This window comes from Artibeus jamaicensis, unplaced genomic scaffold (assembly GCF_021234435.1).
Source record: "Artibeus jamaicensis isolate MK-2021 breed Jamaican fruit bat unplaced genomic scaffold, CSHL_Jam_final contig_332, whole genome shotgun sequence".
NCBI lineage: Eukaryota > Metazoa > Chordata > Mammalia > Chiroptera > Phyllostomidae > Artibeus > Artibeus jamaicensis.
This window is the reverse complement of record NW_026521788.1, coordinates 15,106,378-15,122,230: the sequence shown is the minus strand read 5'-3', so window position 1 is coordinate 15,122,230 and position 15,853 is coordinate 15,106,378. Positions and strand designations below refer to the sequence as shown.

At 37.6% G+C, this 15,853-nt stretch overlaps 1 protein-coding gene across 2 annotated transcripts in view; it reads right to left on the bottom strand.

The window, feature by feature from the left end:
* Window positions 1–1,696: 1,696 nt before the first annotated feature.
* The window catches only part of CABCOCO1 (ciliary associated calcium binding coiled-coil 1), a 118,253-nt gene continuing 104,096 nt past the window's right edge, over window positions 1,697–15,853 (bottom strand). For both annotated transcript variants that reach the window (XM_037139953.2, XM_037139954.2), the window contains 3 exons: window positions 8,964–9,086; window positions 8,386–8,526; window positions 1,697–2,425 (listed from right to left, as the gene is read on the bottom strand). In XM_037139953.2, the coding sequence (XP_036995848.2) occupies window positions 2,351–2,425; window positions 8,386–8,526; window positions 8,964–9,086 (339 nt within the window). In that variant the 3' untranslated portion in view covers window positions 1,697–2,350. The remainder of the gene's footprint in view (window positions 2,426–8,385; window positions 8,527–8,963; window positions 9,087–15,853) is intronic.

Sequence of the window (15,853 nt, the reverse complement as noted above, 5' to 3'; positions counted from 1 at the left end):
CCCCCCACCCCAGCTATCCCCACTTCCCACCTTTGATCCTGCCCCCCTTTGGTTTTGTCCATGGGTCCTTTATACGTGTTCCTAAAAACCCTTCCCCTTTTTTCACCCATTATCCCCTCCCATCTCCTCTCTGGTTACTGTCAGTTTGTTCTTCATTTCAATGTCTCTGATTATATTTTGCTTGCTTGTTCGTTTTGCTGATTAGGTTCCACTTGTAGGTGAGAGAACTGCTTTTCGACCCAGCAATTCCACTGTATACACTCTTTTTTTTTACATAAACGAGAGAAAGTGCATGCATTTCTTTATCAATTTAAAATAGCGAAGACTGTGAATTAAAATTTGTAGCTACTGTCACTATGATTATTCTCATTTTATTACTAGATATTAAAGTTAGGCTCCCACAGAGAGCCCTGGGCTGCGCCAATGTGAAAGGTGTAGGCCAGCTGGGGGACCGCGTGGGTACTGTGGGAGCTCACAGAGGCGCCAGTGGGGCACCGGGGAAGCCCGGGAATTCCTGCACGGAGGCTGTCCAACAGCTGGGCAGTGGGTATTAGAGACAAACAGTGGCTTTTAGGTATCCTAGGAGGTAAATAGAAACCAAACCTTATGAGAAAACATCAATATGTAGTTATTGGATCCTCATAACTACCGCAAAAATAAGTATTATGCCCATTTGCCAGATGAGCAAATGGAGGTTCAATCGCCCATCTTAAGCCACACCCTAGCTGCTGGGGAAGCCAGTTTCAGACTTGGAGTCTCACATTGGAGGCATGCCTTAGACATGATCATGCGCTTCAGGCACGCGTATAATATATTGTCTCTGTGTAGTGTTTAGGGATTCTACTGTATCTCTTATTCAGTTTTGGGCTCTTGGTACCTTTGCTCACAATAAGCACTCTTTATTAGAAACGCAAGTCCGCTCTGTGCCAATGACTTCATTTGAAGTCACTGTGTTTGGTGATTTCTAGAAGCTCCTTTATTCCGGTTTGTGGTTTCTCTAATTTCACCTGCTTTCTCTGGAGAAAAGATTGATGGAATCAAGACACGAGAACTCTCCTGGTGCTTTCCTATGGCCATGAGCATTTTCAAGTAGCAGCACAGCTCAAGGAAAAAACATATCTCAGCACAACTCCAGACCTTCCAGACTTGGAACTGCATGAACAACAAACATGCTTTTATCTTAAGGACCCCTCTTACATTGTTGGTCCGTGTAGTTAGAAAATCACCAAATGCTGTCGTATCTGTCTGTGCCCCAAATAAACACATTTTGGGCAATCTCTTTGGCACTAATGGAGAAGGTAAGGTTATAGCCAGAGGTTAGAGCATAGACTAGGCATATTGGACCAAGCGTCTTCAAGATGCGAGTGCATTTGGTTCCAGTATGAACTGGAAACTTCTTGAAGGAACTGTACCTTCTAGCAACACTCTCCCTTGTAGAATACTCTAAAGTCTAAGACATTTGGAAAGGGCCTAAGTCATAATTGGTTTAATTTGTCCAACTAGGGACAATCCGTTAGTAAACAGATATTTTTCTTTTGAAATCACATTTTAATAAATGTATTTAAGGGCTTGAGATATTTTCAACCACTCTACTGCAATATAATGGTTAAGTTTAAGAGCTCTGTGAGTTTGATTTATATTTAAGATTTTTACAATCTATATATAGGTTGGTCTTTAATAACCATTTATACACTGCTTCTTTTTATATAGGTCATGTATTCTCCTGGGAGAGTAACAAGATTAGAAATAACAAATACTGTGCAGAATAAATTAAAGTGCTTCAAATTGCATTATGTAATTTCAGAAAATTGGTTTCACACTGAAAGATTTAAATAAGAAAACCAAACGATTTGAGAAAAAAACCCTAATATATGCATTTGAATAGCTGTTGTTTAGTAAGTTTTCTCCTCAGTGGTGTGGTTAGTGGTATCTCTTCACAGTGCTCCTTAATGTGGCAGTTCATTTGGGTCACTATGGATAAAATCATTATTATTTTTTTCTTTATTTAAAAATGTTGGCTTCATTCTCCTTGAAGATGGATAACATTTATTACTCAAAATGTCAAAGGAGGATTGTAAAAGTAATTGTGTTTTTATATATAATTCTCCAAACTCTTGTAGACAAAATGTTCTTATTACACTCAGTGCAATAAATTCAGAGGCTGTTATGAGACAGGAGATAGCAAAATTGGGGCCAATACTTTTCTAATTACTTAGGATAATAAAAAGTGGGGCTTGGTTTTTCCTCTCTAAACTAAATATAGGAGACACGATGCTCTTGAGGGTCTATTATTCTGACTGGTTTTGTTTGTTTCTGTGAAGTCTGGCATCACTCTCTTTGTGCCGAGTCCTCAGGCCTTTTTCAATTTTTCTATTCGTGCATTAAAGGCCTCTTCCTGTATTTGCAGCTTTTCGTTTATCTCGGCCTGTGAAGACAATCATAAAAAAGTGGTTATGATGGAGCTATCTTTTGCTGCACATTGTCTTTGTGGTTTTGACATACTACGCTGCCTAAAGACAGACATTATCCCTCACACACCTTCCTGTTTTGCAGACATAGCTGTGTTTCAGCCTGTAGTGATGTGATAACACTTTATCATATTTCTCCGCACATTCCCAATGTATAGCATGTCTGCTATGAACAGGAAGTGGTATTTGGACAGCCATTTTTCACATAGCCGTGTGTTGGAAGATAGGATAATTTATCTGTATTTTCAGACAGACTTTACCAATAAGCACCGAGTCGGAATAACTGCTCAGGGCTCAGCTACTGCAATGTTGTTGGTCTCCCCGCCCCTTTGCAATAAATGTTTTTGTCTCCTGTGTAATGCATTTTAAATGGGATCCCAGACAGCTTCTGTTGTGAAATAACAACACAAATAATCTTACAATTAGAACAATTTTCATAATTAAAAGTATTCATCAAACAGTATAACTCCTGGAATTATGCCACTTTGTAGTACAGTTTGGGTGAAAAAAAAAGTAAGTGATTGCTGTCGGGTTTTAGTGTTTGCTACAGCTGCGATAGTATTTAGCTTCTGGCAGTGATGATCTGTGGCCTACCACTGCTACCTGCTCGACTCCCGAAATATTTTCCCGTTAACTGAACGTAATAGCTCTGGAAATGTCTTCTCTCCTTCATGATGGATAATAAAATGATGTATAGAAAAACCAATGGTGGGTGATGTGGTGAAACTGGTGTTTTTGTTTAGATGATTTTAAAAAAATCTACAAATATATGTAAGTAGTTTATATATGCATGTTTATAACTAATTTGAAGTTTAGAATGCTCATGTCTGTAACATAATTTGAAGTTTTCAGGGTAATTGGATTTGGAGAAACATTTTAATTTATACAGAAGAAACTTAAAAAATCAAATATTGTTTTGGTCCAGATATAACTTTTCACCCTTATTTATTTCTTTATGACTGTAATAGATAGTTTTGAAATGTTCATCCTAGTTGCTCTATCTGATGAGATTTTATTTTACCTTCCCAGTAAGAATTGATATTTTTTGAAAAGATCACATTAGTATAAATTCTGGATTCTCGTTTGAGTACCAGGGTTTTTTGTTTGTTTAAGTTTTAAGCGTTGGATCAAACTCTGTCCTCTGGTTTTTCCTTTCTTTGATGGCTGGGTGGAGGAGGCAAGAAGGGATGAACATGTTTTTCCAGGTTACAAAGAAACTGTCATTTTTTAGGAATCTCTAATCCCTTGGGCATGAGTCTGGGAGAGATAAAAAGAGTGCACTGGTCTTGGAGTGTGAAGACCAAAGGACTGGGTCAGCCCAGCAGCCGTGGGCAAGACAGTAAACTGCCTAGGGTCTTAGTTCTTACCTAAAATAGGAAGCAGTTAAAATTATTTAGTTAATATTACACGGTAGCTCTTAGACTCATAATTCCAACTCCTACCTTTGTGACATATTCACCAATGTTATATTTCAGGGATATGATGTGAAATATTTAAAAAATATGCTTTACAAGGATTTCAGATCATACCATCCCATGCCATGAAGACTGCCTATGCCGAGAAACAACATTGGGGGTAGCTGTCTTTAAAGGACTTTATGAATTTATAGTGTTTGTTTTGATAACATTTGGTTAGGGCATTTTAATAGTTGGAGGTGGGAGGAAGTGAAAGTGAAATTTTTGTGTAAATTAAAAAAAATTACCTAGTGTTTCTTTGGCTTACTAGTGAAATATGAAACATGAAGGCCTTAATCTTATACAATAAACTTTTATTTGTATTCTCTATATAATACTTCATTTATTGGCCCATTGTCCTATTGTCTAATACTTATGCTGGTCTAGAACACACACAGTAAATAAAACTGTTGAGATGCTTTCCTAGTACTATTTTGGAGCAGCCAATGTAGAGAACTATTGGCTGCTCCAAAATAGTTTTTATTAAAACAGTGAACTATTTTAATAAAAGCAAAGAAGAATTAAATTAAAAAATATGTTACTCCTATTTCTTTATGTCATGCAACATATTAGACCATATTGGCATGAAACGGTTGGAAGAAGTAATCTTGTCACAATTCCAAGGGCTTGGGAAGCACTGCTCTCAGTAAAGTGACTCTTCCCACTTTCAATTATGTGCCACACAAGGATGTTTTGGTCCCAGACAGATCACGTATATGACCGTGGCCCCGTTAAGATTAGAATGGAGCTGGAAAATTCCCATGGCCTAGTGATGTCATAACCATTGTAATGTCCTAGCATAGCACATTACTCACGCATTTGTGGTGGTGCTGGTATAAACAAACACACTGTGCTACCAATCAGATGAAAGTACAGCACGTACCAATTATGTACTGTGCGCACTACTTGATAACAATAATAAACAACTATTTTACTGGTTTATGTATTTAACGTACTACACTTTTTAACATTATAGTGCAGCCTTTCTACTTGTAAAAATAGTTTGCTGTGAAACAGTATGCTGTGTTGTGCAGGCAACAGACGCACGCACCTCATGTTTACTGCGTTTCTTGATTGCATCATTCTCCCTTGTGCTTCATTTAGTCTCATGTGGTTTTGCACAGCAACGTGCTGTAGAGGCTTACAGCCTGAGAACATAGGCTGTATCACAGAGCACTGGTGTGTGGTGGGCTTGATGGCGTTCAATGCTAAGTACACTCTGTGGCGTTGGCACAATATTGCCTAACGACACATTTCTCAGAATGCATCTCAGTCATTAAGCAGTGCTTGACTATCATGTGTTCTGTGCCCATCAATAATCTCATTTCTTTTCAACTAAGGACAGAGCTACTATCATCTTCCAGCTTCTGTTTCACTGTCTCACCAGGGTTTTTTCACATTCACCTGGAGACCTTTCTGGTATTTCACTGAAATGGAATTCATCTGCGTAAGTGTGGGCTTTGGGGCAAGGATGCATGACAGTAAGGTGCCCATCTAACAGCATGGAGTTATGTTTAAGATCTCCAGGCCACCGTGGGGACCAGTACTTTAGACGCGACCAGCAGAGCTGGATGGAAACACTCCTTGTCTGGTCCAGAGCACACTGCCATTAGCCCACCATCTCTCCTTGTTATTCCCTAGAACTCTGCTGAAGAGACAAGCTGTCCCCCAACAGCCAGGATTGGGACGTTCTAAGTTTCCTCGCAGGAAGAATGGGAAACACGTGGCCTGGGCTCAGTGGTCTCTCAATGGTCCACCACCTTGATCTCACTCACAGGTTTTCTAACCTGGAAATTCAAGTTGACCTAAAAATACCTGTAGGCCCAAGATGTCGAGCTTCCCTCAACATCTTCATTTGATTTTACCCTATTGCTTAGACAGGGCCGACAGCCAACATTTAACAGCAAGAATCTAGTGTTAGCATTCATATTTCTCTGAAATGTAATTCTTTAAATATATTAAAGTTTGCTCCACTGGGTATACTCTTTTATTATACAAGTCGGGGCCAAAATAATTTCATTTTGAATGTATCTTTAAAATTAAAATAACTAAACTATGAAACCTTAAAATGTTTGCTCTATTCAGTATAATTTTAATTAACAACTCAGGGCCAGGATAACTTCAATCTTAATAAATCTCTAAAACTATAAAGCGAGTCAATGGGAAAGTAAGTGGATTAGTGTACAAGAATTTAAAGATTCACACTACATTTTTAGAAAATTCTGAATTATATAAAGTGAAATATGCCTCTAACCACAGCTGGAGAAGGAGCTCTGACAAAAACTATACTTAAAATATGATCTCTCTACTGCCTTTTCCTCCAAAAATATAATAGCAGGGTGATTTTTAAATAAATGAGAAGAAAAACTATTGGAAAACTTACAAATAGTAAGATGTTTAAATGTTTCTACAGTGGGCCATTGTATTTGGAAGGTCTAGATCCACTGACCACTGGCATGTGGGTACCTCTGAAAAGGGATGCGGCAATTTGAGGAGCCAGGAACTTTGGAAGGCAGATTTTAAAACTGGAAAATAACTTACCCATCTAAAACAAGGGGATAGGTAAGTGGAGAGTAATTGCTCAACTTGGAATCTGTCCAAAACACAAGGGCAAACACTGAAAGAGTGCCACACCACGGGGGTATTAAAATCCAAAGTAGTCTGGCCGTGATATTAGAGGTTGTGTGTTTTTTGTGGCTACCTCTAGAACTTGAACTAGAACCCAGTTTACAGCTCTCATTCAGAGTCTTTCATCAGTTTCTGATCTTGGAAACTCTGGACAAATGACTCAGTCTTCTTGTGTCTCTCATTTCTCAATTGATTTGCCAAAGAAATGCCTGCCTACTATGCCCAGAGTGTGTTAGGATTATTGGAAGAAAATACAGAAGGAGGTTTGCTATCTTGAAACACTGAATAAATCCATATCATCACGTCATTTTATTGAAATATTGGCAGTAATTTGGCCCAAGCTAATCCATGAATCCACTTAACATGGAAATGATTGTACCACCTAAAGGATCTACATCCTTCACCTCTGGTCCAAGTTCTCTCTATGTCTAATTATATTTAGATGAAGCAGCTAATGAACTTCCAAGCCCAGTTAAGCATAACTGCAGGCCAGCGGGACAATCATAAACAGGTATAGCAATCATATTCTTCCTGTTAGAGAGTAGTGTTATAAATGCTGCAGACTCTAATATTTAAAAAAATCAATGAATAGTTAAAAATATACTCACTACATGGAACATAGACTTGGTAAAATGTTTTCAATTTGGGGGGCCTGCAAACAATTCTATTACTGTCTAGTAGTTCCTGAGCAATAATTTCAGAGCCACAGGATTGCAAAGGAGCCCAGGGCCATGATTATACAGAAACTATATTTAGATGAAATGTTATCAAATCTAAAAAGGAGATATGTTATGAACTCAGTTTAATTCACTGCACTCTGCCCTTCCACACAGTAACCAGTTATTACATTCATGGGGTTGTTAACAATAAAGCTTTGTGTAAAACGTGTTCTTCCACTATTTCTGGTAAACACTAAATACTCCTTATTAAGCCAAGGACTTTGGCTGATTCTGTTGGCATCAAATCATTAAATGTTCATGTAAATAGTGCATTAACATTTGATGATTCAACAAGTAACAAGCTATGCTTATGCCAGGCTAATCTTTGCTCTTTCTAAATTAGTTGTTAATACAGTGGGCTTCTTATATACAGTCTCATGTTTAGACATCAACTAAATCTTTCCCTAAGATGCATTAATATTTTAAACATGCTGTAAAATGTCTTATTGATTCATGGTCATTTCTGCAAGAAATTATAAGTCCTCTCAAAATATGCAATTCACTTATTTCATCACTTTGCCTGGGCAATGATGCAAGTCCTTGTGTAGGTAGAAATGTTTGTTTTGTTCATTTTTTTTAAATGGAAAAAAATTAAGCATAAAGCCGAGCCAACGGATCCATCATTGGCACTCGCTGTTGCCATGGCTGTGGCTGCCGGTGTGAACTGCTTCGCTGTTAGTAATACGTGGGAAGAAACAGACTATCTGAGAGGGAGTTCAAAGATTTGAAAATCTGTTTTTGGAAATTTAGTGGGAAAACAGCTGAAAATTATACTTTGATCATCAGTGTTTACTGTTTTCAGAAATGTACTGTACTCTTGTATGAGCAATTTTTGTGTGACGAGGCACATCTTTACTATTTGTTGGGTTTCAATGCTGGATGATTTTTTAAACTGAAAGCACACAAGACACTGTGTGCTCTTAGTGGATCTATTTTGTGATCTCGTTGGGTCTCAGATGACTCAACTGAGAATAACATGAAGATGTAAAATTGAACTCCTCCATTATAAGCGTTGCTATTGCTGACTGAATGTAGGTATTACTTACAGACATTAAGAATGAGGTTGGCTAATTAACCAGTAATGAAGTAAGTGAGCACACTGTCAAGGCTGAGTACCTGAATGCTGATTAAAATGTCATCTGTGACTTGAGCCAGCACTGATTTTACATCTTCAACAGTGAAACCGACCAAAGCATCCGTGTCTGAGGCACTGGCTTCTGGCCGGGACTCCTGAGGGCCCAGTTCTTGATCCAGTCCCTAGAATATGGAAAGTAAACAAAGAAGTAAACAAGGCTCAGGTGATTTCTGGAGCACTCGGGGATTTCTATGTGGCCTCAAACTTCTCCGGGGTGCTTTTCTACCAGGAAGAAGGTCCATCTATCAGGAGGTTGTAATTTGACATCATCCTGCATTTTCATTATTTATGAGTATCCTGACAGGTCATGTCATGGTGCTAACGGTGCTTACTTTTAGGAAAGTGAAGGCAGAGATTGGGGAAAATGGAGTGGGAAAGATTAAAATTGCTGAGCCACCCTCAAATGGCCCATCTGTGAATCAATGGTGAAAAAAATACCTACATTTAGCTAGGAAAAATCAGAGTGAGAGAAAATAGAAAAGCAATTGCTTCCTTTCCTCTCAGCCATAGGGAATTCTACACTGAGATAGGGTGAATTAAGACGCAAAAGGAAACATACCTTTATTTCTGTATCCAGTGTTGGGGGAGGCTCTATGAATGCTGAGTAAATATCAAAAGAGATTCCTTCTTCTAGAGGGTTGGGGAAAAGGCCACCTGAAGGCTTGACAGTTTCTATCATTTGCTGACGGGGAAGAAAAGAGCTGTATTATGATAAAGCCTTTTGTGTGTAACCACAAGTTACCATTTCAGCTCTGTATTGGATAATGAGCATTTTCTTGTACCCACTGTCTAATTCCCTTTCTATACTATGTGGTTTAGAACTTCATTCTGTACTTCTCTGAGCTTTAATTGTTCATGGGTCAGTGTCCCCTTCCTAAGCTTGCTGCTTAAAAGCTCTCTGTATGTAGAGACAGTATTTTAGATACCCTGCACACCTTCTCCAATTTTGGCAGAAGGTTATTACATTCTTAAAACATTCAATAACAGCCTGATGGTTTTCAATATTACTCAGCAAGATATACAACTAACTATTCTTGGAGGCAATAGTAAAGTGGCCATCAAGAACTTGATAATGAACTTGATAACATCACTAAAGGTTAATGTATGAAACTAGCACACAGTAAATCAGAGATTCTTACAAAACCAACCAGAAACAGCGAGGGCAAAGCAAGATTTTCGCTGGGAGCATTTCATAATTCTGTGGCAAGAGTGTGTCAAACAGAGGAAGGGTGACGGTTGGTTAACAGTGGAAAGAAGAAACAGGAGTTGAAGAAGTCAGCTTCAGTGGTGTCCATCTCACCACGGAGAAAGAGCAGATGGCTGCACTGATGTCATTAAACATCTGAATCATTTTATTAGCTCCTCTTGTCCTAATTCCCCGTTGAACAGCCAACATTTTTATCATAATCTGACTGTGCATCTCTCAAATGATCTGTAAAGATACGTCCACTTCAGTGCTCTGATTCTCATGCTTATTGTTTCCTTACTGTAAAGCTATAATTGATGTTCTAGTTTATATAGTAAGATCCTTGAGCCTGTTTTTGTAGCCTGAGATGACCACACTCACTCTATGCTGACAAAGTTGACTCTGAGCCTACAAGTTTGAAGACAGCATTCTGAAAATGTATACATCAAATCATTACCATTCCATGAGGCCTGGGAAAACCCTACAATGATCATACATTCATTTTAAATTTCACATGAACTCACATGTTATGGTATTTCATCACTTCAATGTTAGTATTTATTTTCACTTAGAGAAGTTTTGAAATGTACTGGAGGCTAAGTTACTGCTTGGCCATACCAATGTATTTTACATTGAATTCATATTTTTATTTTATTTTTTAATTGGTAATATAATTTATTAATTTTTAAAGTTTTTATTTATTCATTTTTAGGGAGAGGGGAAGAGAGGGAGAAAAAGAAGAGAAACATCAATGTGTGATTGCTTCTTGCACGCCCCCTACTGGGGACCTGGCCTGCAACCCAGGCGTGTGCCCCGACTGGGAATTGAACCAGCCACCCTTTGGTTTTCAGGGCAGCACTCAATTCACTGAGCCACACCAGCCAGAGCCATATTTTTAATTTTAATTTGATTTTATAAAAAGTTGCTGCTTAGTATACATATATAGAAGAACTGAAGTGTCTTAACTTGACAATGAAGCGCATTTGGGAACCAAGAGGTTAATCAACTGGCTTAGACGAATGGTTACTCAGTGACAGGTCTGGGAGTTAAACCCGGCTGTGCCTACTTCTTGGCCTACCCAGTTTTCAGTAAACTGTGAGATGTCATCGTGTTGCCAAACTTGGAAACTATTGATATTATTAAGCCCTTAATCTCTATTCTGTTAGATGACATCATGCCAGATTGTTTATCTTAAGTTGACTAAATACTAATCAAAATAGAATATCAAGAAACATATCAGAATGGATCTTTTCTCTCATCACATTCATAAGCCTGTTTTTTTCCTCGATGGAACATACACACATTCGCAGCTTCCTACCAAATTATTTGCACCTTTTTCCTCCATGCTTGTATCTTCATCCTCCACCTTATCTTGCTCTTTATTTTACCAAGCCAGGGAAATGAAATAGCTAAATATATTTTAGTATCCTCTGAAATGTTATAGGTAAAATAAATAGGCTGCACAGGGGAATACAGAGGCAAAGGCAGACGATCAGAGGCATAGACTATAATACAGGGTGAGAAATAGAAATTTAGGGGAATGGAGGTGAGTGACACATTGGAAGAAGAGAGAAAGGATGGAGGTTACTGACTCTACTGTGGGTATTGAGCAAGTGAGGGTGAGCCCGTGTACAAGGAACAAGTACGTCCTCTTAGTGAAGCCACATTTTCTTTGTTGCTTCTGCCATGTTTGTCTTGCTGCTATGCTTTTCCACGTACCAGCTGAGCTTTTCTGATCTTTTCTCTCACCTCTTGGGGGAAAGTTCTCAAAAGACTCCCTCTCCATCCTGTCAGAGGCAGGTTATACCATCTGCTCACCTCCCTGTGTCCCTTCTTCCATTGGGGTATACATGTAGGTGTAAACAGGTATTTGTGCTCAAATCTCTTGTTTCTTTAAAGATTTTATTTATTTATCTTTAAAGGGGAAGGGAAGGAGAAAGGGAGAGAAACATCAATGTATGGTTGCCTTTCACGTGTCCCCTGCTGGGAACTGGCGGGCAACCCAGGCATGTGCCCTGACTGGGAATCAAACCGCGATCCTCTGGTTCGCAGGCCTGCACTTAATCCACTGAGCTACAGCAGCCAGGACTCAAGCCTCTTATTTTATCCTGCATACCCCTGTGGACTGGATTTCTTTATAAGGCTAATCTGAATGACTTGCCAGCCACCCAGTTTTCCTGGCCTTTGGCACTGGGGCGTGTGTGTACAGTGGGCACACACTCAGAAACTCGGAGCGCCTCACTAGGTCCACGTCACTTCTTTGGTGGAATGAAGCTCCATTTATCCCCCAAACCTGAAGCTCTGACTGAGATTCAACTTTTCTTTCCCCTGATTTTTATGAATTTAGCTCATACAGCTAGCCACTTGATTTAATCTGTGCACCAAGCTGGGGGTGAGCACTTCTCTTCTCCAGGGTGTTCGGCACACTGTCAGTGAACCAGGCCATGGCTACACTTTCATGAAGAGCTACATTTGTCTCTGTTAGGAATACCCTGCAAGGGAAAAAAGGGACCCTAAATTCAGGTGAGAGTAAATATAAAGTCATTTCACTAGTAATATGAAGGTGTACAGTTGAAGATATAGATTGAAATAAACATAGTTCCCAGAAGCATAACAGTAATTTTCCCCATTAAGTAGTATTTAAAAAAAACAAGTTTAAGAAAAATTAGAATCAATAATTGTGGTGAGAGCACAGAGCCAGCAAATATGTTTAAATGAAACCGTCTGATGCAATACTTTCTTTAAAAAAACACAATTAGGCCTTTGTATTTTTTTTAACAAAACCTCATGTTTTACAACATCACTGGTTCTGTAATAAAATCTATTTAAAACAGAGAGACATGGTCAGCTTTATTAAGTTAGATTTTCTGAAAGAACATTATAATTTCCTCAAGTCTATGAATAGTTGAAGCAAATTAAATAAAGCTAGTTTTATAACTATTTTTATACATTCTTGTAGAATTGTAATTGTCTCATATTTTTTTTCCCTCAAAAGTCTAATATGTTACCTTTTAAATCTAGAAAAATAAAAACAGAGAAAGGATCAAATATGTTTATTAAAACAACACTCCTTTTTGGAACCCTGATTTAGCAACCCCCCTTTTTCTACAAGAGAATAGCACCCATAATCTTTGGATTGAGAAACAAAGGGAAAGACTTTAAGTGACTTGCCTGAGGCCTAATGCTGAGATGAAAACTCAGGAGTTTCTGATTAGACACATACATCCATTTGGCCAAATGATTGGTTTTGCTTGACTTTCAAATACCCCCTAAATATTACTTCGAATGTAAAGCAATAAATGTGTTTCTCTTGCCATTTTTGAATGCTTGCACACAAATGGATATAATAAAAAACAATCATGTTGTTCCATGTGAATGCCGTTTATATTTTTTCAGATAATGAGCAGACCATTTGAACCAAGGTGAGTACATTAAAAGCTCTAATAAAGAAGAGAATAGATTTCTAAACTGAATAATTGGCTGTTAAGGGAACATACAATAAATAACATCTACAGATGTGGTCGCTAGAAAATTGGTTTTAGATAACTTACCGATATACCTTTCCCCCATATGTTATCTGTTACATGAAAATTAACCTAATTTAGTTATATTGTTCATTATGTGTACATTTCATTAGTGTTATTTAAGACAGTTTACAATCTGAGCTTTCTCTGAGGCATGTTATGGTATTTAAAGAATATCAAGTAAATGGATTTTTGGCATAATTTAATACCCATAAGAACAAAGTTTCATCATCAACCATTATGTAGATTTAAAAAATCCCAGATCTTTACTTACTAGCCAAATAAAATCACTAGAAATCTTTTGAGTTTATATCTTTAGTATGAAATTTATTTATTTATTCTCTAGTGTGGGAATAAAGGATAAGAATTTTGAAGCCTTCTGGAAGAAAGTACAGGGTCACTTTAGGTCTAAAACCATACTTATAGGAATTAAAATCTGCTTTCAAATCTTACTGTGTTTAAGAATTATAAAGCTTTTATCTGAAAAACATGTTACTTCATGCTTTCTTTTTCTACTTTATATGATAACATTATTGATCCTATTAACTCTGATTTTTTGTTTCTTTTTGTTGTTATTTGGTTTCTGTTGTTTGTTTTTGTTTTTTGCTATTTATCTTGTTTATTATTTTCTTTGGAGAAAGTACAGGTGATTTGTGGGTTGTGTTTGTACTGCTGAAATCTATGATTAAAGTGTCAATTACTAAATTATTCGAGACATTAAAAATGTCATTCAGATGACAACTCTCCACTGTTTTGAATGGCAGACAGCAAGATAAATCTGTTAGACCCTTTTGGAGCTGCAGGAACACATACAAAACTCTGGTTTCCTTTAAAAAGACATTTGTTTGGAATTGTCAAAAGATGACTTCATATGTAAATCAGAACTTACTAAAAAATGTCAAAAGTTTCAAAAAGCAAACTTTATTGCAAACTTTTCCCAATACCAAGGAAAAAAGGCACAAAATTCCTGCAATGATTTAAGTATTTTTTTCCCCCACGAGAGAAAAGCATTGCTGATTTGCAAGTCTAATTGAGAAGTACTTGAGTGGTTCTGGAAATTTTTAACAAAAAATTGTAATCCGCTGCCCACAATATACTGCATGTAAAGTAACAACATATGAATGCCACCTGCAAAATGCAGTCGACTCTGGTAATGTCATACTGAGGCCATAAGTTTAAAATAAAAAGAGTAAATTCATAAAGCTAAGATTATCAGAGAAACTAAATTAATTCATTTCTGAAGTGTTTTTCTTTTGTGTTCAGACCATTACAAACTTCTTAATATACCCTTCTACATTCATAAATGTAGAATATCAATTCTGCTACGAGATCCTCCTCCTCCTTTGCATTTTTGACTTGGAAATAAATTTGCAAATGCAGCACATTAATTTTTTTCCTATGCTTAATATGCAGTATTTACATTCTGAAAAGGTTCAGAATGTTGCCAGGCTTCTGCAGGGTATGAATAGACATCTAATAGCAACTTCTATTTTTACTCTAGCATACTGGTAGTTTGAACATTTATAACTTAATAGAGCTTTGAGACCATCAGATCCACATGCTAATCACCTGCACAGTGAACGGTAACACAGTACAAGTCAGGACAGGAAATGAAGACTACTCATTCCAGCTGAAGCTGCAAGTAGGAATTTCAGTTGGCAGGCCACAGTCAACCAATCTGCAACCTGGCAGGACACTCCAGTTAACACCTCGTGCCCATTTTTATTTATATGTCTTGATTTGATCTTGTTTAGCTCGGGATTGAAATTAGAAAAAAAATAAAGTTAGATAGTTACAGAAACTGATTCCAGAGTATTTTAGACATCTTCAGTATTTCAAGCATACTTTTGCTTTGGGCCAACACAATTTGAAAAGAAATCTGAGTACTCCTACCTTAATGACCTCAGAAAACAAAATCCTCTCTAATGAATTTGAAAAAGAGTGCCTTCTTAGAGCAAATGCAATTTAAAAGGAAAAGATCTGGCCCTGGTACAAATATTTCCTGAGGGACAGAACCGTTCTTCAGATATCCAGATACTTGCAAAAATGGCAGTAATCTGGGAGACAGACCACTGAATTATAGGCTTTAGCTCTGGCTCTATTCCTAGTTGTGTGATGCTAAGAAAATCCCTAGGCCTCAGTTTATTTATTTGTAAAAGGAGGATAATGATAATTGCCACCTGGCTACGTCTTTGAATTGTTTCAAGCACAAATTAGATAATGCGAATGAAAATGATGGGAGTTCTTCAAAGGGAAAGTATTATTAAACCCAAAGGAATATTATTATTATTATTATTATTTATTATTATTTATAATTACTGTTATTACTGAAAGGGTCTTCTCTCTAATGCTGAGCACTGGAAGACACATTGGCGTGGCCATACTGAGGACACTGCCCCATATTATTTCCATATGGAATTGTTAATATTGCCCAAGCAGCCTAATGCACTTGGGAGGATTTAATGAGAACGTGCCATCGCCCTATTTCTATACGGGCGCAGTCTTGGTAGTACCAAACATGTACCCGATGCCACCTTACTCGGGGAATTCCATGGACTCAAACAACTTCTCTTTTGAGACCCACCTCGCGTGGCATAACTAGGTACTTGGTCAGCACTAAGGCAAATCTCCTACTTCGAAAAGGAGAGTATTTACATCTCACTTTCCGATGAGAAAATCTGCCTTTCCTCCACCCCCAGCTCAATTTATTACTCTTTTTATCTTTTGTTTTTCAGCATC